We start from the raw sequence: 23,920 nt of genomic DNA on the forward strand, positions 1-23,920 counted from the left end.
GAGGCAGTTCTTCAGTTCGTAAGAAAAAAAGAGGAGAGGAGAGGAGAGGAGAGGAGAGGAGAGGAGAGGAGAGGAGAGGAGAGGAGAGGAGAGGAGAGGAGAGGAGAGGAGAGGAGAGGAGAGGAGAGGAGAGGAGAGGAGAGGAGAGGAGAGGAGAGGAGAGAAAAAGGAGAGAAAAAGGAGAGAAAAAGGAGAGAAAAAGGAGAGAAAAAGGAAAATAGAGGTTTTTGGGTTTTAAGATCTCTTTGTACGCATACGCACACATACACACATATGAAAGGGACTCTTTGTCAGGAGATGTAGTGACAGGACAAGGGGTAATGGTTTTAAATTGGAAGAGGGGAGATTTAGATTACATATTAGGAGGAAATTCTTTACTGTGAGGGTGGTGAGGCACTGGAACCCAGGGAGATTGTGGCTGCCCCATCCCTGGAAGTGTTTAAGGCCAGGCTGGATGGGGCTTTGAGCAACCTGCTCTGGTGGGAGGTGTCCCTGCCCATGGCAGGGGCATTGGAACTTGATTATCTTTAAGGTCCCTTCCAACTCTAACCATTCTATGGTTCTATGAATACATGCCCACAATTTCTCACTGATATGCAGATACATTTGAGGACCTTATGAAAGATTAGTATGAAAATATGCCTAAGCATGCAGACAAGACCTGAAGCTACTGAATAAAAATGGCAAAATAGCCCGTCTTGGTTTTGTTTTAAAGCTTTCTAAACAGAAGAAGTAAAATTGAACAGAGTTCTCAAAGTATCACTGCAGGGACTCTAAAAGGCAAAGGCAATCCTCCTCATTTCAGAACTTATGAGGCAGCATGAAATTATTTTGTCAATTTTCTCGGCTACTACTGCCCAGAAAACCCAATAACTGCAGTGGCAGAGATGAAGTATGACACTGGGGAATGGAAGAAAAGAGAGCAAAAAGTGAGAAATTAGTTTCACGTGTTTCTTGAGCTGAAAGAAGTTAGCATCCCCTTTTCCTAGCTCCCAAAAAATCAAGGAGGAAAGCCTCTTTCCTTTCAAAGTCACCTCATTTTTGAAACTCTAGGTGAAAAGAAGAATGTAAACAAACAAACAAAACCAGATAATTTAGTTCCAGGAATCTCTGTTTTTCATAAACCATCTGTGAACTGCGCTTGGTGATAAATCCCCTTCTGTGGTACACACTATGTATTAACCATGGCCAGTTGATGTGGCCCACGCCAGCAAATCACTTCCACAAGACCCCTGCGCACCCAGAATCTTCTTTGTGCTTCAAAATTAATTAATTAATTAATCTCAGAAGCTGAGATCCACCACAGCTACCAAATTAACCCCCTTTTTCTGCTCCATCCCCCCATTTTACAGAATAAGGGGTAAATGAGGCATCTCAGTTTTAAGGCACGTCTCCTTTCTAAGGGCCAAGTCTCTGGAGACCAAAACAAACCAAAAAAAAAATCAAAGATGAAGGGCATGAGAGTTAAATACACAGAAAGTCTCCTTTAATAGCATCCTTCAAAAACATGCAGTAATTTTTGAATGCGATATAAAAGGTATGGCAAAATTTTAAGCGTGAGATCACAATAAAATGTGAAGGTTCTAAAAAATTTTCAAATAAAGTAATTTACATAAAATAAGCTTCCAAAAATAATGCTTTTTGGGCCCCCATGTCTGTAAAGCTACAAAAAGGTGAAAATAAATAGATGTACACATTGTAGCAATTTGCATTTCTAAAATTACTTTTAGTTAAAGAAAGAATAGCAAATGAGAGAAAGTCTTGAGAGTTTCCAACAAGGCTTTGTTTTTAATTTTCATTTTTATTATTTTTAAATAAAAGATGCATCTATCTCCTCTTTGGAAAGGGGACGTGGCAGTACTTCTCCTGCAACGTTATAGGCTAACAAGGCACGGAGGAATACAGTCATTTACCTCTGGGCCCTTTGTGGTACCATCTGTTTAAACCCATTTACTAAACCCTGTGGTGGCTCCAAGGCAGCGCTGCTACTCCCTGAACACAAAGCAGCGCTCAGAAAGGACGCCCTGCCACAAGATGTGAAGAAAGAAGCCAAAGTTAAATTTGCAACCTGAAAAGTGGGAGGTTCGCTGGCTGCAAATGTGGTATCAGGCTATCAGTGGAAATTTAAAGGCTCTGTACCCTGCTTATCCTTGCATTTTGTCGGAAAGGGACTCTTTGTCAGGAACTGTAGTGACAGGACAAGGGGTAATGGTTTTAAATTGGAAGAGGGGAGATTTAGATTACATATTAGGAGGAAATTCTTTGCTGTGAGGGTGGTGAAGCACTGGAACAGGTTGCCCAGGGAAGTTGTGGCTGCCCCATCCCTGGAGGGGTTCAAGGCCAGGCTGGACGGGGCTTTGGGCAACCTGGTCTGGTGGGAGGTGTCCCCGCCCATGGCAGGGGGTGGCACTGGGTGATCTTTAAGGTCCCTTCCAACCCAAACCATTCTATGATTCCATGATTTTTACATATTACTAATTCCAGCTTAAATTATTTTATGTTTTCTATGAATTTTTTGAGTAATGGTGAGAATTTAATTACAGAGAGAGCTTTCTTGTGACTGGTGCTGAGGGAATTCCTACAATAGCAATTTTTTCCCAGGTTTGCCATTCAGCGAGGAAGGAATAAAAGAGAGAAATAAAGAGGGAGGAGTGGAGAACCTACATGACAATATTCCTTTTCCCTGATGACTAAAATAAATTCTGATCTATTCTGAAGAGTAATATAAATTTCAGAACCTGCTACATAAGTCATGGGGATCATAAAGTTGTCTGAGACAGGTAAGCAGAGAAAGTGTTGCAGAAATAACAGGTGAAGAGCTCCTCAGCTGAGATTTTGCATGCAGAAATTAGTTCTCATGTCAAAAAAATATATATGTATTTTTATTTTTTTTTACTGAAGAAAAGCTGCACAGAACCTCCCTATCGACCAAGACGATTACAAACAGCCAAAGGAGGCGCCTGCCCAGATCTTCCTTTTCACCCCTCCCTAAAAATTCAGGCTCCCACAGAAGTACAGCAGTGGTGAACGTATGGTTCACACTTCAGCCCTATTCTGCCCAGGCTTTAATACCAGTTAGAGAGGATTTCCTTCTACATGACTAGTGGAGACAGTGTCCTCTCCTCTGATAGGGGCCAGACTGACAGACACCCCAAGGTACAACGCCAGCTCTTGGAATTCCCACCAACAACTAAGTTTTAGCTGCTCCCTGCCATGATCCACATAATTAGTCTTGTTGCAAATTGAAAACAACCTGATTTTGCATGTGGAGGTATAAGAAAAACACTTTAGCAATCAAATTAAATAAATTCAATCATTAAAAAGTTGTCTGTGCTGATTCTGATACATGCTTTTCATAACCCTCATCAAAAGATCCTCAACTTTTGAAAACAAAAGAGTGTTTTGCACAAGCAAAAACACCTTTCAGAAAATCTGCAGCAACAAATCACCTCTTCCAATGAACCACTGAAGCACCATTGATGCTACTGACTGGGATCCCATCCACCAGATGGACGGTGGAACGGTGCTTCACCGCCAGCCTGAGCCATCCTGCCCTGTCCCCTCTTCGCATTTCTAGTGTATAATTTGGTTTAAAAACTGCAGGAGGCCATAAAGAATGCAGGAGATTACACGATACCACTTGACGGGGAAGATATGATTAGAGTTATGCTTAAACGGTGACGGCTACGGCACGTAGTGTCTTAAAGAAATGACTGACAGCCGCGCACTGATTTCACGTGAGTTAAGGAACATCTGGTTCCCGGGGGGCTGAGATACAACAAAATCTGATCACAGCATAGTTCTGTTTGTAAAAACAAGAGAGTATCAGACTACGTTGTTTTGGTTGGTTTGTTGTTTTTTTGTGTTTTTTTTAAGAAAAAACCCATGGACCTATATCTATTAAATACAATCATCTTTTGACCATCTACAGCTCCAGGGATTAGAGGACTGGGTGCAAACAAACCTTTTCAAAAAGCCAACTGTACTCTTCAGTTTCAAGCTAAAGAACAAGATTTGAGTCCCTTCTACTCAATCACCCCTGCTGCAGTCACAGCGATGCCTTTTTCTCCCTACTTTTTCCCCCTAACACTCATTGCGGCAGCGAGCCAGCTTGTGGTGGAAACCCAACTGCAGTGGGGATGGAGCGAAGCTTCACTGAAACCCATCATAAAGCTTAGCAAAATGCATTGAATCTGTTCAGAATTTCAGCGTGCTGACATTTCTCTCCCCTGTGAAGCTGCTGCTGAAAAATACCTGACTGCAATATGCATAACGTCAGGAAAGGGAACGGGACCATGTCTTCTGCATTCCCCTGGAGAACGCTCCTCATTCCAAGTAAGGAATAAAGCACCTGGTTTGTTTTAAGAATAAAACCCAGCTCTCCGGTTACAGTGAAGGCCTTCCTTGGCCTCTTCATGTTAGAAATTCATGTAATCTCTTAGGTTTTAGAAATTAATTAAAATGGAGAGCAAAGATGGGAGACAGGAAGAAAGACATATTCTTTTTTAAGAACATGCTCAAACACCAGTTATTAATACTCTGTAAAACTATCCTGATCAAACTATCTATTGACATTTAGTCCATAACTCCTTTTTTGCCACCTTCACAGGCCACAGTGACAAGCTCATGCTGTAGAACTGAGGATGCTGTAAGGAAAATGGAGAGAATAAATGTGAGGTGCAGGTTTCCTCTGCAGTGAGTTACTGGTCTGCCAGCGCAGGGCAGGGAAACCAGAGCTTCCTGCGCTCGGTACCAGTGATGCTCCAGCCACATCCCATCACACCACCAGCTCATGAAAGAAAACCCCCAGGAGAGCAAGTGGGGATGAGAGACCGACCGGGCACGAGACCAAAAGGATTTGACCTGGATTAGATGAGAGATAGATGCCACACTTCCCAAACAGGGACATGCTTTGGTTGTGGCCAGCAGCAGGACACCCGGAAGGCTCTACAGAACCTACAAAGGCCTATCATGAGTTGCTGAACATGAGCCAGCAGTGTGCCCAGGTGGCCAAGCAGGCCAACACCATCCTGGCCTGTATCAGGAAGAGTGTGGCCAGAGGGACTGGGGCAGTGACTGTCCCCCTGTACTGGGCTCTGGTGAGGCCCCACCTCAAGGGCTGGGTCCAGTTTTGGGTCCCTCACTACAGAAAAGACATTGAGGTGCTGGAGTGGGTCCAGAGAAGGGCAACGGAGCTGGTGAGGGGTCTGGAGCACAAGTCTTGTGAGGAGAGGCTGAGGGAGCTGGGGGTGTTCAGCCTGGAGAAAAGGAGGCTGAGGGGAGACCTTCTCGCTCTCTCCAACTCCCTGAAAGGAGGGTGTAGCCAGGGGGGGTCGGTCTCTTCTCCCAAGGAACAGGCGATGGGACAAGAGGAAACGGCCTCAAGTTGCGCCAGGGGAAGTTCAGATTAGGTATTAGGAACAATTTCTACACTTCAAGGGTTATGAAGCCTTGGAATGGGCTGCCCAGGGCAGTGGTGGAGTCCCCATCCCTGGAGGGATTTAAAAGCTGGGCAGACGTGGTGCTGAGGGACATGGGTTAGTGATGGTTTTTGTCAGTGTTGGGTTGATGGTTGGACAGGACGATCTGAAAGGTCCCTTCCAACCCGGGCAATTCTATGATTCTAGGATTTAAGCACCTGCGTAACTTGGGAGCATTTTCAGATCACAGCTCTGGTTTCTACTGTATCAATTCAACAAAACCCACAAGCCCCCTACTTCAGGAATCCAAGTTCTGTACTGGATGTAGTCCCGTACATTTTATCATTCTTCACACCCAAAAAAGTCCTAGGTTTCCTCCGGGGCAATCTTTCAGAAACAAATGATGTATGGGGTTACAATTTTATTTCTGAATATAATACATCAATATCTCTTATAAAGGGGATGAATCTGGATTATCTTCTATGACAGAATACAAATAAATAACTTGATCATATCAATCGTAAGGGTGACTATATGATAAGCATATAAGAATGCTTATAGGTTCGTGGCTCATCCCCACAACATCCATGTAAAACATAAATTCCTCTTGATGGAGACAGACTGAAGAAACAGTTAATTTTCCTCTACTTTTAGGACTCAGGCACATTACTCGACATCAGCTGAGCCACATTAACTGACTTAATGTAACACAGAATGAAATGCATTAGCCTGTATTTCTCTAAAATGTCACAAGGGTAAGAGCATGAAAAGGTTCTGATGCTCAGTAGTTAATTAACCCCCAATTAGTCAATCCTCTCCCTGAATATGGCTGATGCAGCCACATCAGTAAAACACAAATGGAATCAAATAATATCACAAAATTTTGCACTAACAAGTAGAAGTAAAGAGCAGGATGTGGACTAATCTTTGCAAATAGAATTAAATTATCTCTCAACAGAGAGCAGAAGGGAAAGACCCCTCAAAGTTAACATAAATGAAACCTTTTAATATGATTAGGGGACATGCCAAATAAAATCTAATAGCTTGCTACACGATTTCTAGCAAGAAGCACTCTGAGAGGAAAAAGGTCAAATAGTTTGTATTCATCACTATTATTCTCCCATTTCCTCTGAGCTTCCAATCTTCCAATCATATATATATGCTATAGAATAGCTGATTTTTTGAAGCGAAGAGGAAGTGTTATTTTCAAATCCACTTTCCGACAAACACCTTTCAACCTCATCTTTCAGAGACACTGTGAGAAAGTAAAATGAAATTATAATGGATAGGAGGTGGTCCTGGGGACCCTAAATCAAACGGGAGAGACAGCTGCATGATTCAGGTCATGACTATCTTTTTTTTTTCTAACAAAAAAAAAAACCAAACAAAGAATTTTTCCTTTTTAATTAGAGGTCTATTGGCAAGCTCAGTCTAGCTAAGAAAAACAATAGTAACGTCCAACAATTATCACTTGGAAATGAACAGCTCTACGAGCTGCAAGACAGCATATAATCAACTAAAAAAATCTCCTCTTGATTTTTTTTAGTTTTTTTTTTTTTACCTGATAGGTGCACCTTTGGCCTGCGCCGGTCTCAAGAGCACAGTTATTGTAGTAGCAGTTTCATTGAGAGATGCATCGACTCCTTCGTAGTCCGGTAAAGTGGGAGCTGATTAACGTTGAGTGGGAAGGAAAAGAATGAGAAACAAATCAGTGAAAGCGTTTCGAATTTTCACGAGACTGTGGCTGTTTGCAATACAGTACAAAGCCACAATCTCCATCAGCTACGTGAGTCTTTTTTAATGATTTTCCAGTCAGTCACAATCTTTTACTGGAGCACAAATGGGACTTCACCAACAATTGATAACCCCATCCCTAACTGCTGCCCCTCAAATCGGGATACCTATCAAGTTAAATAGGTTTATTCAAGGAGAGAAATAAAGGGAAGAGGTGACTGCCAAGAAACCTTGGGTGGAAAAAGAGGGCACATCTGAAGAAGCCTGTAGTCCTAAATAACGCAAACATGTTGAGGTGCCTGTTTCTCAAAATACTGAAATGTCAGGGGGACAAGATATTACAGTTACACCTTTTTTTTTTTTTTTAAATTCCTACAAAGAGGTTAGAAGTCAAGCGCGCAAGTACCACACCAGCATTATCCCTAAAAATTAAGAACTGGAATTTGTTGTGAAGAAACACAAGGACCTTGAAACAACCTGAGTAAAATATTAGACATCAAACCAATCTACTAGCTAGATAAACACAACAGAACATGGAGGTTGCGGGATTTTCTTGGTGGTTTGGTTGTTTTGAAGGGGCTGGGGTATGAAGAGTGTTAGTGCTTCTGTGCTGGGATGGAATTCAACAAATCGTTCCAGTTAAATTCAACAGCTACAGCACTTCACTTGCTACATAATTCAAGGAGCTCTGCCTTGAATTTTCTCACATTTCGATTTATGGGCATGTTTTTGGGAACTGGGTGAGGAGACTATGTGTGTAGTTTCCCACAGAAATGGTAGATGCATTCCAATACATCATTAACTTCCCTTTACAGGACAATAAAATTTTCATTATGGCAGATAATAAGGAAAATAGCCTGCTTTGTGCTGTTTACATTTCCAGATGACTGACTGCTTTGATCTCTGACAAGCTCTGAAGTCACCATGTCGTAAAATCAACAGTCTCTCTAGATATAGCATTGACTCAACTTCTGCTGTCAACTGCGTAAGCTCCTTAGTTTTTTGAGACTAATACTGAAATTGAAGAAAATAAAAATACTAAAGCATTCCATCCGACGTTACTTTCTCCTAGAGTTTGCAGTGCATTATTAAGACGAACAGTGTCAATCCTGGTGCGCTGCAGTAAGTGAACAAAGGCAGGCGGAAGCAGACCTGTATGAACCTGGCAAGAGAACTTCACCCTCCCAACCACCCCGGTTCCGTTGTAGCCGTGTGCTGCTGAGTGGTGTCACCTTGACTACATCAGTTAATTTTCCGCATCTGACTTTACTAATCTGCAAAACAAATACAGTACTTAGTGACCTATGGAGTGCTGTAAGGCTTAATTAGTTAAGGTTTATACAGCACTTCAGAATCTTTAGATGAAAGTACAGGATTACACAAAATCAAACAGTTAACAGCTACAGGTGTGCAATTTCCACCTCCACCTCAAGGATTTATCCCTGAACTCATGCTACTGTTTGGCAAATACACTCAAAAACGTTTTCAGTAACGTAGTTTCACAACGTGATAGGATTTTTGGGGGGTTTTCTTTCCCATTTCATGATATATCAAGTCTGACAAAAAAAAAAATCCAAAAACCATTTCCCTACACACACACTTTCCTTTTTATTTTCTCTTTTTTTTATTGTTGTTTTTTCATTTTTACCTGAGATGTTGGTTGTGACATTGATGGTGGTAGCTGGTCCAAACCCTTTGACAGTGCTCGCACGGATGAAGAACTGGTAGGTGGTCCCCGGATGCAGGTGTGAGAAGACGTGGTGGGTGCTGTTCCACAGCTTGGACACGGTTTGGGGAGGTCCTGCGACTGGGACGGCAGGGTCAAATGACCGAATACTGCTATAGCTGACCTGCAAAAACAATTATTTTTGTAACAATCGCTGCAGTTTTTGGCACAAAGAGGGTTAGGTTAGCTTGACTGGAAAGGAAACAAGAGACAGATGCTCATCCAGCTGCCCAGCTACCTTGGGGATACCATGAGGACCTGATGTGTATCATTGTAGTCTGCTTCACCTGGAAGGTGCCCTTCATCTCTTGATCTTTGTGATTTTAGTTCGTGTATGGAAAACTTCACTGTTACACTTAAGTGAACCCCTCCAGGGATAGGGCAGCCACAGCTTCTCTGGGCAACCTGGGTCAGGGTCTCACCACCCTCATGGTAAAAAAATTCTTCCTCATATCTTGCCTAAATCTCCCCTCTTTTAGTTTAAAGCCATTACCCCTTGTCCTATCACAACAGGCCCTGCTAAAAAGTTTGTCCCCATCTTTCCTATAGGTCCTTTTTAATACTGAAAGGCCACAATAAGGTCTCCCCAGAGCCTTCTCCTCTACAGGCTGAACCCACACAGAATCACAGAATGCTATGGGGTTGGAAGGGACCTCTGGAGATCACCTAGTCCAACCCCCTGCCAGAGCAGGTCCACCTAGAGCAGGTCCCACAGGAACGTGTCCAGGCGGGTTTGGAATGTCTCCAGAGACAGAGACTCCACCACCTCTCTGGGCAGCCTCTTCCAGGGCTCTGCCACCCTCAAAGTGAAGACGTTCCTCCTCACTGTCCCAGTTTGAAGCAAAACCTGAATCAATTTTCTGTTCTGTAATTTTACACCCTAGCCAGGCCTCCTCTAACTCTATGAAATTAACAGTATATTGTGGAGAAAACTGCTTGTTCTCAGAATGATCAGCCCAATGTTTGTGCTCCGTGCCAAGGGATGGTGAGCAGGGAGGCCCTTGCTTATCCTTATTGCTGTAACAACCAAGGGCAGACAATTTCGTTATTTGCCCCCTTAGGGGGTCGGAAACAGAAAAAACGTAGAGGGGTCACATCGGTGGGGAGGAGGGGACAGGAGAGGTGACCCAAACCTGACCAACTGGGGTATTCCATCCCAGCTGCCCCACGCTCAGTGTAAAAGCTGAGGGATCAAAGGGTCAGCCTCTTCCTGCGATGGCCGACGTCCAGAGAGGACTCTGTCTGTTCATCTGCCTTTGATCCCGATCCGTGTGTTCCTGACTCCAGAGCTGGAATCCAGTTCCCATCCGTCGCTGAGTCCAGTCTGGGACTTCCCCAGTGCCTGCCGGTGACGTGACTGTCATCCTGGGAGCTTGATACGGTTTTGTATATATTGTATCTATTTCATTATTTTCTTCTTTATTTTTATTTTAATATTAAATCTTCATTAAAGCAGTTTAGTTCATTCTAAACTTCTAAATCTCCTTATCTCTTCCTCTCTCTTTTGCGGGGGGAGAGGGGAGGGAAGGGCCATCTATCAGTCTGGTTTTGGTAAATTTGGCCGAAACCACGACACTCACATACCCGCATGCCTCCTATACTCACATGCCAAAGACACTTGATGGGGCTGCCCAGCCAACAACTTATGCACCATAATTATGATTTTTGAGTATCTAATCCCTACACAAAATCCAGTATTCTGCAAAGGAAAGCAGCACATAATCGAATAGTTGTCTACAGAGCATAAACACCCACCATCACCCACTCCTCTTGCTGCTCTTCCCTAGCCCTGGTCCTGCGCTTGTTTAGCTGTTTAATGATTACCTCATACTGAGTAATGATGCCGTTTGGATCCATGGGTTCCTTCCAGTTGAGGAAGATCTTATCTTCAAAAGGAGTTCCTTTCACCGACTTGGCAGGTATAGGGCCCGGCACTACAAACAAAATAAAAAAAACTTTTAAAAATAGGAAATCCAAGAGACAGAAAAATTAAAGAGATGACAGGATGTCCTATTAAAAGGAAAAGTGACTGCGGGTCTGTTTCTATTAATATTCATTCGCATGCAAAAAGGCAGCGGTAGAGAGCATGAAAAAGCACTTCAAAGTGTATTTTGTCATTCGCGGCGCAGAGAGAGCATGAAGTTGAAACGTTATCCCCACATACGGCTTTCAAAACTTCATGCAAAGTCAAATTGTCTCGTAGTATAGCCAGGGGAAACAGTTCGAGCTAGATTACGGCTTCAGGGAACATCACTGAACTCTGTAATAAGCGTAGCTTAGGACAAGGACTACACGGGTTTAAAATCCTTTTAAAAAGAAAAATCAAAGGCAAGGAAGAGCCTCTGCCGCACAGCACCTTCCAAACGAGAGAAACGCTTACAAAATAGCTTTCAGCCACCCCTTTCTTGCAATTTGTTGTTTTAAAAGACATCCTTGTTTAAAGAGGGGGGGTGGGCATGGGGCGGTCCCAGCAGCTCGGCTGCCGCGGCTTCCACCGCCACCGTGCTCGTGCAAAACTGCTCCCCTCCAGTCTTTCCAACAGGAGACATTTTCAAAGCTTTGAACTGAACCACGCTAAGGTGACCCTACTTTCTTATTTTAAACGGAACCAATACCGCCGGTGTAATAACAAGTCTGAAGTGTCACCTCAGGCCACTCTGCCCGAGTGATTCCCAGCAGCCGGTAAATCCCATCAACACCAGGCGAGCACCGAGTTATCTCCCATTTCAGCTTACAAGATATTCTTGCCTACACATACGGTTCCTTTTTAACCACAGCAGCTCACCCAGATCTGAACACACACACACGTGCTGAAAGAAGGGGATGAGGATAAGAGAGAGCCTAAAGAAACCCTGAACTCAAAGAAACACCCTCCCCACCCACCAAAAGCCAGAGTTGCCCAAATCTACAGTCTTTCAAGCTAAAATGTTACTTCTGTTTAATATATTGACGCATATTTCTCTCTCCTTCTTAATCAGCCTATTTTCTTCAATGCAGCTTTCAGTGAGCCCTATGCATGACATTTCTCGCGTATTAATTATCAAAGCAGACTGAAGTTTTACAAAGAGTGAAAATAAATTAAACCCTTCTGGATCAAAGGAAGCGCTGGGTGCTGTGCTGGCAGCACTGGGGAGCTCTGTCCCAACACCGGGACTTATTTCAGTCTACGTGGAAGCTGTAACTGATGATCTGCCCCTTTGGTACAAAAGCCATCATTTGGCACATCAATAATAAATTCATGGAGTCAAAAAAGTCCACAAGTAAACAGGTGAGAGCTTCACAGAAATGGTTCATCCATCTGCACCTGGGGAGGAATAACCCCACGCGCTGGTACAGGTTGGGGCCTGACCTTCTGGAAAGCAGCTCTGCAGAGAGAGACCTGGGAGTCCTGGTGGACTACAAGTTGCCCATGAGCCAGCAATGTGCCCTGGGGGACAGTAAAAGGAGTGTGGCCAGCAGGTCGAGGGAGGTCATCCTCCCCCTCTGCTCTGCCCTGGTGAGGCCTCATCTGGAGTGCTGTGTCCAGTTCTGGGCCCCCCAGTTCAAGAAGGACAGAGAGCTGCTGCAAAGAGTCAAGTGAAAGCTGTGAAGATGATCAGGGACTGGAGCATCTCTCTGATGAGGAAAGGCTGAGGGACTTGGGTCTGTTCATCTTGGAGAAGACTGAGAAGGAATCTCATCAATGCTGAGCAATATCTAAAGGGCGGCTGGCAAGAGGAAGGCGCCAGTCTTTTTTCAGTGATGCCCAGGGACAGGACAAGAGGGAACGGGCACAAACTTGAACATAAGAAGTTCCACCTAAACATGAGGAGGAACTTCTTTCCTGTGAGGGTGGCAGAGCCCTGGAAGAGGCTGCCCAGAGAGGTGGTGGAGTCTCCTTCTCTGGAGACATTCCAAACCCACCTGGACACGTTCCTGTCCAACCTGCTCTGGGTGACCCTGCTCTGGCAGGGGGTTGGACTGGATGATCTCCAGATGTCCCTTCCAATTCCATGTGATTCTGGGATTCTGTGATCTGTCAAACGTAGACTTAGGAGAAGTTAACTAAAATCACACACGGCTGCTTTGCTTCAGTGTCCCGATGCAGACTGGACAGTGGATGAAGGCTCACACGCCATGGCAGCCCCCATGGGCTCTTCGTGGCATTGAGAGACTCACTGTAGGCAACGCTTTGTTTTTCATGGGAATGCTCGACTGTGATGAGTATGAATATATGGTATGAATATACCCTGATGCACTGGAAGATGCCTACACGTGTGTGTATGTGTATGTACATCTGTGGTTGGGAGAGAACCCAGGAATACACTGGTGCATGGACACAGAATATGAAATTGGACATTAAAAAAAAGAAAACAGACACAATTGCTCCAAAACCTGCAAAATACTTTTTGCACAGTGCTTTTAAAGAACGTATTCCATCTTCAATTGAAACTGGGTTCAGGGCTCTACGTTCCAGGGTTGCATAAAGCCTCCTACATTTTCTCTTTAAAACACCCAAGTGGGAGAAGCCTCGAGGCTCATCCCATGGCAGGACTGTGTTTTCTTCTCCTGCAATATAAAAATGTGTTGCTTGTGGCAGCAGCAGCAATGTTAAACTGGCTGGAACCACATGATCCCAGTTAGTTTCATGCTTCTCTTCCCACCGGTGTGGGAAGGGCACAAGAGCAGAAGAGCACAGCGATGAGCAGCTTGCTAGGAACACCAGAAAAAATAAGGTCAGGCCGTAAAAGAGAGCAAGTGTCTAGAAAAAGAGAACAGTAACTCCCACAAACCTCACCCACTCCCGCAAATTCCCCAAAAATGAAGCTTGGGGTCAGCTTAAGTAATTTGAGAGCTCAATTGGAATTAAACCAAAGAAACAATTAAAAGGCTAAATGCCTGAAAAAAGGGATATAAATTCATTTTAGCTGGAAAGACACATTTTGATAAGGCTGAAGTTATTTTTTTCCCTTCCATTTTTCAGTTCAACTAGAGTAAAAAGTCTTTCAGTCCCACAGCTTTACCGGCAGGGCAAAGGGAAGCTAGGAGAGAGAAAAGCAGGAGCAAAGGAATTTGCTTAAAGAACAGAGCATCCGTGAGCAGGGCCATAGATTCATCAGTTGGGTTAGTCAAAATAATGCCTAACCGTCCTCATTTGTGGTTTTATGTCTTTGTTCTCAGGTCAGGATTAGTTACAAAAAGAAATTTAAAAAAGGCTGAAATTAATGAAAAAAAAAACCCCAACCAAACAAAACCAGCAATAAAAGAACAGCAGCAAGGTAACCTTCCTGAGCAGTAGGTAACTACTCAGCATCTCCCCATGTATGCAGCCATTGCTCTCTGCTCCCTACGACTCCCAGCAGAACTTAAACAACTTAAGAAATACCTTAAACTTCACCTTTCCGAAGCTGTGTCAAGAGCCTTCTTTTATATGAATATTTAGCAAGGACCCAGGTGAAAAGCAGCCAGGTCAACCTCATCCTTGTGTTGGCATCAGCTTTTGGAAACCTCTTCACAGACAGCCCAAAAGGTATTCCTCAAGCCCACGTGTGCATCTCCAGAAGCCCCATCGCTCACCATGGCGCCTCTTTGCTGCCTTCCCAACTCTCTTCCTCTTCCGTCTTCCCCCGGGACTTACAGACACTCTACACTACATTAAAACACCCAAGACTATTACAAGTGTATATTGAGGTGAAGTATGTTACTTGAGATTCCCTGTCACTGGCCAGGTATCTGAATAATTCAAGAAGTGTAAGTAGCTGCTAGAGGAGCTGGACTCGGACCTTTTGGCCTCTGCACCCCCTCTTTAAGAAGATTCTGGTCCCATTGATTTTCTTTCCACCTGCTGACCTTGTGAAGCGTGACCCCACCGTCTCTCAGCGACAACAACAGTAAACACTCTTTCCCATGCATTATTCTATGCCAAACTTCCAACGAGTCAAGATTTACCCTTATCTGAAGAAGTGAAATCATTTTGGTGGGTTTAGCTGTATGGGTTTCAGAAGAGATTTTGAACTTAAGCAAAAGAAAGGAACATTTTTCCTATGAAAAAGTGTATGAACATAAAATGCACATGTATATGGAAGTAACATAAGACAAATTCAAAGGGAATTTCAGCATGGTTTTATAGTGGTAACATCACGAGCTCTTCTTTCATGATTTACATGCATCTCCAGAGCCCTTTTAATGAAGCTATATATTCATATACTGAATAGCTGATAATCTCTTCTTCTATATACATGTGGGTTGGTGGACTTTTATAAATACTAAGCATAATAAAAAGCACAAACCATCAATCTGACATCAGACCAACTCATTTTAGCGCAATATATTTGCATTAAATTATGTCACAGTCACAAATAAATTGTTATTCACAAATAGCGTCACCTAAATCTTGTTCTACACTAACTTAAGGGGAAACTTATATTACAACACGTTACTTCTGGAAGAACGACGTATTAACTGACACCAACCACTATAAAAATGAATTTATATTGCTTCAGTTTTCCTGCTACAAAATAATGAAAGTTCATGTAAACAGAGTATTTTTATTATTATTATATTCTGTGAAAGCCGTGCAGAGTATTATTACGCGATATGGGAAAGGGTACATGCAGATATATGCACAGTTACACCGGGACACATTCCTTTGTGGTACTACAAAAGCAAACTACAGCCTTTCTCCCAAGGTAGAGGTCCCTTTTCTGTAGATGGTGACAGTCAATCTCTTCTACTGATTAAATGTTACAAGCAATTAAGAGGGCCCACCTTTCCACTGGCCTTTTCTGAGGGATTTACCATTTTAACTTCATTTAACTTCTGAGCAATGAACCATTTTAACCAGCACTGGTCTGTGTCACCCACCTGGGGCCACTGCTGGACTCGTGTCTGCGATGGGTCCCCGCACCTTCCAGCCTCTATAAAATTGCTATTTAACAAACATAAATGCTTACAAGCAAGCGGACCATTGCGGCGGCAATCACTGTAGATAGTAGGGCAAATATCAAATGGGGATAAATCCACGAGTTCTGGATTTGGTGAATTTGGGGGCTCAGGCACCAAACGCGATATTTTGCTTGAAAGCCTTTTTTACACCGAATGCTGGCTTCAGTACTCCTCATTTCTGGGATTTGGAGATGTTTCCCCACATCAGGGTGAAATAACCTCACATGCGTATCTTGGAACTTTCTAAAAAGATGCAAATCAATATTCAGAGAGCGCTTTCAGCCGGCGCGCGGCTGGCAAATAACGGGAACTGGTGAGCACAGGGTAAGCCCTGGCTCCACTGCCAACTGCTGGAACAGCCGCTAATCCTGGCCCGTTTGTGGGCATCATTATGTGAAACACACCGTTTCCACAAAGAACCTCATGTGCAATATCCCTTTTTCAGCTATAAAGCTTCTAATATAGCTATCTAAAGGAAATGAAAGTAGGAAGTTGTTTCAGCCAGGGTAAATAATTCTCTGTTTCAGGGCCAATTTTTCCTAAGCTATTAATATAAAACCCAGCTTGTATTTCTAGTCCCTGCAATACCTTAAAACAGCTTGCTTCATCTGTTCCGTGTAAGCTTGAAATAAATCTCTGCTAATAATTTCAATATTTTTCTTACTTTCTCACAAATCAACTTTTCTGATGTCTTTGATACAAGGTGCTCACATGTCTTTCTGTCCCTTTTTCTCTCTCTTGATGATATGCCAATATAAAATCCTACCTGCCGTTTGAAAAAAAAAAAGAAAAAAAAGAAAAAAAAAAAAAGCAGTTATTTTCACAAGCTGAAGACAAATAGGTTCTCCCAGGCTCCTTTTACTGATGGCAGCAGGCCAGTTATAACCAGTTTCAGTTCACTGATCCTGAAGACATAAAACTCCCTCCCTTATTTGACTATATTGACAATAATTTTGCTGCTGCTCATGACACGTAGGTCACCGGCCTCCCTGTTCGTCAAGGGCAGAGGTCTGTACCGTTAGCAGCGGCATTTATGGACAAAATCACATTTCAACTTTGATGTCTTACTCCTGGGTTTCCCTTTATTAACTTCAATCATTTCCCAATTTTTTCCCAATAGTTTGTCATTTCAAGCAATCTTTGCAGCATCGGACACACTGCCTGCCTTAGCTTGTCTCCCAGGTGGGCTAATTTTGCCCACTTTTACAATGCTACTAGGAGACCTTCATATCTGTGTTTTCCCAAATCTCCTTAAAGATTTGTTTGTTTATTTCCTTTGATGGAAGCGTATTTTCTACCTCCTCTTTTTTTCCCCCCAGTATTTTCCTGGGGCACCAGAAGAACTTGAAAAAGCACAAAGGAAAAGTGCTTCTCATATTAATTAGTGAATGGTGAAAAAAAATATTTTTTTTTTTGGTAAAGGCAACTTACAGCCCTATCAAACACAGAAAAACACTAATTGTCAACTATTTCCTTAAAATCCTCCTTAAAAGTTGATGGAAGGTATTTCCTCTTGACACATTTAGAAAGTACACTAAGAATTGAGATTTTTTTTTTTTTTTGTCCTCTAATTACAAGATTTCTCCCTTTCTCTGCTGTTTCCCCGAGTGGCGGTGAGCCTGATGGAGTGTTCCCAGGAGCATGAGTAATGGTTGGACAGTTGGTGTCTCAACCCTGCCTTGCAGCTCAGGGTATCTCTGCCCAGAGCTGAATGAGCCATACTCCCGGAAAGATGCAATGAGCGTGTCCTTTGGCTCAGACCAAAGCTTTGGTACACTTTAAGCCCCAAAATGGGCACTTTTCCTATTCCAAGTGATCTTTTTTCATCGGTTGTTTGCCTGCTGTTAGCTGACATGCTCCCTTACTAGTTATAAAATCACCACTGAACACTTGGAGCTTCACAATTTGCTTTCTCCGTTGCTGGTCTCTCAGAGCTAATGTCACTATTCCCCTTAATCCACTGCCTTTTGCACCTGCTTCCAATTAAAAATTAGGGAAGCGTTTATCTGCCTTGATGCCATTCACCATCCGCTGCTCTTAAGAGGGTCCCTGTGAGCCGGCAGCTCTAAGAAGGGCACATGCTGCTGACTCACACCAAGGGATAAATCCACTGCTGGTCTGTGAACTTGGTTCGAAACGCCAAACATGGTCTCTGCCCATCGCGTGTGCGTCCCCAGATCGTGTGAGTCTTCCTCTTCTTCCTCCATCCCCCATCCAAGGCGGTGAAGCAGGGGGTCCCCGTCGCGGCGCAGGCAACACCAAGTGCCCGAGTACTCGGAGGAGCTTTCTCCCAAATCTCAGTGATGGTCTGGTCTCTCCCCGAAGCCAAAGATGGTGTTTCACCCACCAAACACTCACAAATTTCTTTGTTTTCATCTTCTTTGTGCACAACTTGTTTAACGGTGTACTGCTCAAGGGCTTAATTTTTACATGGAATGTAGCTCTGCTGCATTATATACTATAATATACCTTAAAGATTAGCTCCATCTACCCAAGTGAAATAGAAATACTTAAAACCACCAAGTATTCAGGTCTAGCTCTGGTCAGAAGGGAGGCTATTTTCAGGCTGATATTCCTGGCTTTGCTTTCTCGCAGATACTGAATTAAAACCTTCTTCTTTTGTCAGCCATGGCTCCAAAGGTCTGAAGCACAGCCTCTGAAGCTTACCCTGGTCTGCTAATTGTTTCCCGAGTTAATTCAGCTCCAAACACTGCCCAGGTATCACTCACCACTCTGGGAGGTCTGGCCCAGCACCGCAGCTTTATATAAAAGCAAACTTTTGTGAAAGAAAATCTGAGATCCCCACTGCCTGAGTCCAGCAAAAGCCTGAGATCCTCTGCATTTAGGGAATCCCAGAAGGTCAAATACGTGTAAAGCTCCTAGCAGAAGGCAGGAGGTGAAATGATAAAAGCAGAGTGATGAAGGGAAAGATTAAAACAAAACAACAACAACAAAAAAAGAGAACAAAAGGGACAGAGAGAGAGCTGGAAGCAATGGGGAAGGTGGACAAAGCAGCAGCAGATGAGGGCAAAATGGTAAAGATGAAGAGAGACAAGAAAATGTGGGGCAGACACCTTTAACTCCAACAGCCTGCCAAGTTTTTACTCGGTTAGCAGGTCCTTGTAAGAAAGAATGGCATTGGAAAGAATGCTGCGCTGCAGAAAAGCTGACAAAAACTTAATTATCTGTTGTTGTCATCTGGAGTTTTCAAAGTTTGTATTTATGAAAAGCCCACGGGGTAAGCGCACAGTTTCAGATCACCGTGTAATCGCGGCCATCTATAATTAATGGTATTTGCAAAAATATAGGAAAACATTGTGATCCCTCTGTTTTCCTCCTCATAAATGAATCACTGATAATGCCCCCACCATGTAATTAACATCATGCTCATTCTATAAAACCTGCCAAAAAAAAAAATCACGATGGCAATGAGGCTGTTTCCAACCCCACGTGAAATATGTGGGGCACAGACCCAGGTATCTTCATGTAGGTCTTGTCTTCTGAGTCCGAGTCCTGCTTTGGGCTGCAAACCATGTTTTAAAGCAGTTTCAGAGAGATACTTGCTCACTTGGGCGTGGGGCTAAACCAGCACACATTGCTTGCGTGCTCCATATTTTGAAATACATGAGAAAATGGACATTGGCTTCCAAGTCAATCAGTAACGCACAATTAAAAATCTGCATTTCATTTCCAATAGCATCACTGAGCAGACCTCACAAGAGGTAATTTTCAGGTCACAAGCATTATTGCCACCAGCGTGTCTAAATATAGGTACGTTTTAAAATGTATTAATCCTTCCTTGAAAACAACATCTGCTCAAAATCAGTTCACCTCAGCAGCTTTTGTTCACTGGGTGAGGCTTCTTCTGCACTAGGGTACCTCTGGCACCAAAGCTGAGTCCAACCAAGTTCACCGGTAGCACCGGGGTGCCAGGCTGAGACCAAACCTGCCTTGGGTGCATCATGTCCCAAGAATAATCCACAATAAAACCAGGAGACAAAATATATGCACTTGACTTTGCTCCTGACAAGCACCGCTACGGTGACCAGCCCCCGTCTGCACACGTCTATCGAGATAAAGGCTACCAGAAACCATAACCTTTCCTGAAAACTCAGGGAAAAAGAAAAAGAAATCCATTTTCCATGGGCATAAAATATTACTACTTTTTTTTTTTTTTTTTAATCTCAAGGAAACTATCAACCACAAGTGTCTATAATATAAACACAGATACAGAAATAATTCCTCATGGACTATATTTATAGTTAACTTTTAAAAAAAGTAATGGTGTAACTTGAGCTGCATGAATTGTTCTAATTCTGTACTTGCCAGTAGATCTTCACATGACACACCTATTGTCTCTATAGTTGCCTACGCCTCCTCATATTCTGCCTATTTAACAACCTGTTCGCTCTTCTTTATTGCAACAGAAAACATATTCCTGTTCTATTTCTTCTAAAATTGAAAATATATGGCAAAAAAGCGCTACCAGATTCTAACCTTGATTGCTCTCCTTGATTGATATAAAGCTATACTCTCTCCTCCATTTGACAGGCAAACGCACCACCCTTTTCAATTTTATCTTCTTGTGTATCTATACCCTTGCATTAGTCCAAGTATTTTTTTACTGTTACCAATGGCATTATCTGTTCTCACTATGCTGTTGTGAATATTTTAATGAAATCTAAATATAAGAAAAAAAAAGCTAAAATTGCTCTTTACTACCACATTTTAAATATTATTATGGAAAAATATCTATTATTATTTTAATCTCTTTCATACCAAGATTTATAGCCTAACCACTGAATCTCACCGTTAACATCCACACCTATACTTTATTTCTTCCCAATTAAGGTAAGTTCAACTGTCTTGTCAATGAAACTTCATCGAGAGCATTTTAAAGACGAATCATGTAATATCTTGAGTTGGAAGGGACCCGTGATGATCATCAAGTCCAACTCCCAGGTTGTCAAAACAATACTTTAGTCTGATGGGTGGCTTTCAAACAGTTAACAGATACCATATACTGTAACCTGCAACAGATATTATTGCTCAAATATATTTGCCAAAGAGGTTTTAGATCTTGAATGAAGTCTTCAAGCACTGAACTCAATATTTAAATATAAATTTACAGAATTAAATAAATTTTCAAATACTACACCTAATAGTGTGAAGAAGCCCTCACCTAACACCAATACATGTTTCTTGTCACCTGTGTTGGCACACTTTTTTGAGCGACTGGGAAGCCACCCCCATTGCTCTTGTGAGAGAGATATTGGGTTTGACTCGCACTACACGGACCGCTCGGGCTGTATATGCAGGGTGACAGCTGTAATACTTCTAAAGCTACTGGTTTAGGGTTAATTAATATATTAATAGAAGACAACTTCCACCCTTCAGGACACATATTGCAACACACAAAGTCATTTCCATCCACCCGTCTAGACTGGGATGTAATTTCCAGAAGAGCATTTACACCTACCATCTTCGTCCGTCTGGATAATGGTCTCCTCGCTCTCCTTCCTCCCCTCAGGGTTGGTTAGGATCATTTTGAGGCTGACGTTGGTGTAGGGAGGCAGGCGATCCACGACGTGCTGGGGCGCTTTGGGGTCCATGTCCAAGCAGTCTGCCTTGCTCTCGTTGTGCCCGCAGAAATAGTGGTAGCATATCGTGACATTGAAGGTGTGGCACCGAGTGATGTTGTAGCCCAGAGACTCCCAGTCCACGGCGATGTGTCTGGCCTGGATCTCAGCAATCTTCAACGTTTTCGGGGTTCTCATAGGCTCTAGAAAACAGAATATAATGAAGATAAACTTTGTTAACATTCTTGGTTCTTCCATTGAACTGTGTAATTGGTGGATGATGCGTCCAGGAACGTGAAAGCAAAGGAGATACCCAACAAAAGGAGGCTTATTACTGGAAGAAGTATCGTCCTTTGTACCTCAAGTACCCTGAAAGGAAAAAAACTGCCAGTCTCTGTTTTTTTCACTTCATTCTTCTCCAGTCTCTCTTTGCAGGTTTCAATCAGTGACTAAGACTTGGTAACAGTGAGAAAAAGAACTGTTAATTAACAGTGCTGCGATTCAAAGCAACTGAGAATACAGGCAGCAGATGCAGGAAGAGTGACCAAGAGGCCACCCAGCTGCCACCGCTGGCTTCCCTTCTTGATTTCCCCATCACCTTTTTTTTTTTTCTTTTTTATCTGCACAAATTAGATAATACATCATAGTGGTGAAGAGTCAACATTCACCACTGTGATTTATCACGCCACCAAGCAATGCTGTAAACTAATTACACTAATTACCTTACTAAGCTAGCAGTTACAAAGATGATGCAGATATTAATTAATGTTTATTATTTTAGTAATGAAGCTATTCATTCAAGCAAAAACCCCTCAGCAATATTACCAAAAATACTTTTGGATATTCCCACTGTATCCTGCTTCTTTCGGATCCCCAAACCTTTGCCGGGACGTGATGTCTGACCCGGTACCCGAGCTCGGCTGCTCTCACACCAGCTCTTCCACCAGCAGAGGACAGGATGCTCCCCAAGCTGCCATCAATCTTTCATCCTCTCTCCAGCGCGTCCATTCCTCATGCAAGACTAACTTTTATCGTTGAACTTAATTAAAACGATTACACAATGAAAACCATGACCATGACTACATATACTAGAGTTTCACTGGAAATATACACCAAGGGGATCTTTACACCCTGCCAATACATCCTTCCTCACCGGGGAGGCTAAAGCCTGCTGTAGGTACAGCTCCAGCTCGTGTCCTTGTTGGTGTAAGGTCAAACCAGTTGAGATTATTCAAGGAAGTGGAACACAGGATTTCTCTGTCTGGGCACAACAAGTTCTTTGTAACTTGCGTTTGTGAAATGAGAGTCCCAACCAGGCCAACAACCAGCCAAACGCACAGATGGTGGATTGAAAGAAGGAAATGTGAATCAGCGCAATCTATTCGGCACACGGTTTGCCAGACAAACTGCAAACATTTAGTTTCAAACATCAAAACAACCAAATTCTAAATATAACATAAAGGTATTCCTAGTAACAGAATGAGTGTTGAGGATTAAAAATTGTGCCTATTTGTTTCCATGATCTATCCTTCCCCTCCTGGATTTTGAACAAGCCTGTTCCCTCTGCCCTTAAGCACGGATTTATCACATATATGGCAAAAAATACAAGGGAATAAGTGGACTTCCTGGGCAGTAGCTTTCTGAACTCACTGTACGCTGTGACAATAGAGATCTGAAGCTGAGCCATAGCATTGAAAAGGTCCTTGAGAGATAAGAGACTTTAAGAGAAGGAGGGAAAAAAAGGGGTTTTATCGAGTAAACAATGTCTGGCGCTTTAGCAAGTACGGACATGGGTGAGGCAGTCATTAAAAGAAAAAAAGAAAGCAGCAGCACAGTCGATCTACTGAAGGAGGCGGTAAGAGTCCTCAAAGAATCAGTATTTCCTTGGCCACTGCAAGCCCTTAGAAAAAACCCAAACACACTCTGGTGTCACAGAGGAAGAGAACTGTGAAAAGAGGAAAAAAAAAATACTATCATCAGCCTTTTTCTCATATGAATGATGGTGAAAAACCCAGTTATACAGACTCTAATTTAGAGTTTGAGGCCTAAAAGCGTAAACATATCCTTCACCGAGGAAGTTTTGCATTATAGGCTTATTTTTCCTTCTAAAATGGAATGATTCTTCCATTTTAATTCCTTTTCAATCCCTGTTGTCCCTTCAACCACCCAGAGACAAATTCCAATCTGAATTTAAAATTTATGGGAGCCTCTAAAATAAACACAACATAATAGGTGTTGTCCGGCCATGAAGGCTGATACTATTAATGAGCGAAGCCAACTAAGCAGTAGCAGAAAATGCACTCGATTTTCATCTTGCTTCTTTGATGATGAGACTTGAACTGCATTCATACTATGCTGTTCTGTGCTTTCAAAAAAAGAAGAAAAAAAATAAAAGCTTTGCTAATCTTAAAGAAAAATTATTTTACAATTCTATGCAAATTTTAAAAATGTGTCACAGTATCAGAGGAGATACTGAAGCGCATCCTTTATTCACCTGTCAAAAAGGAAAGAATGAAAGACAGAGTGCGATCTCGCTT

The 23,920-nt window shown here is 42.7% G+C and overlaps 1 protein-coding gene across 1 annotated transcript in view; it reads right to left on the reverse strand.

Moving 5' to 3' along the window:
- The window catches only part of PTPRK (protein tyrosine phosphatase receptor type K), a 310,488-nt gene that overhangs the window by 72,378 nt on the left and 214,190 nt on the right, over positions 1-23,920 (reverse strand). The window contains exons 8-11 of the mRNA XM_074144586.1: positions 21,284-21,586; positions 10,705-10,814; positions 8,803-9,004; positions 6,982-7,087 (exon numbers count right to left, since the gene is read on the reverse strand). Of these exons, the coding sequence (XP_074000687.1) occupies positions 6,982-7,087; positions 8,803-9,004; positions 10,705-10,814; positions 21,284-21,586 (721 nt within the window). The remainder of the gene's footprint in view (positions 1-6,981; positions 7,088-8,802; positions 9,005-10,704; positions 10,815-21,283; positions 21,587-23,920) is intronic.

Source organism: Numenius arquata, chromosome 2 (genome assembly GCF_964106895.1).
Source record: "Numenius arquata chromosome 2, bNumArq3.hap1.1, whole genome shotgun sequence".
Classification (NCBI taxonomy): domain Eukaryota; kingdom Metazoa; phylum Chordata; class Aves; order Charadriiformes; family Scolopacidae; genus Numenius; species Numenius arquata.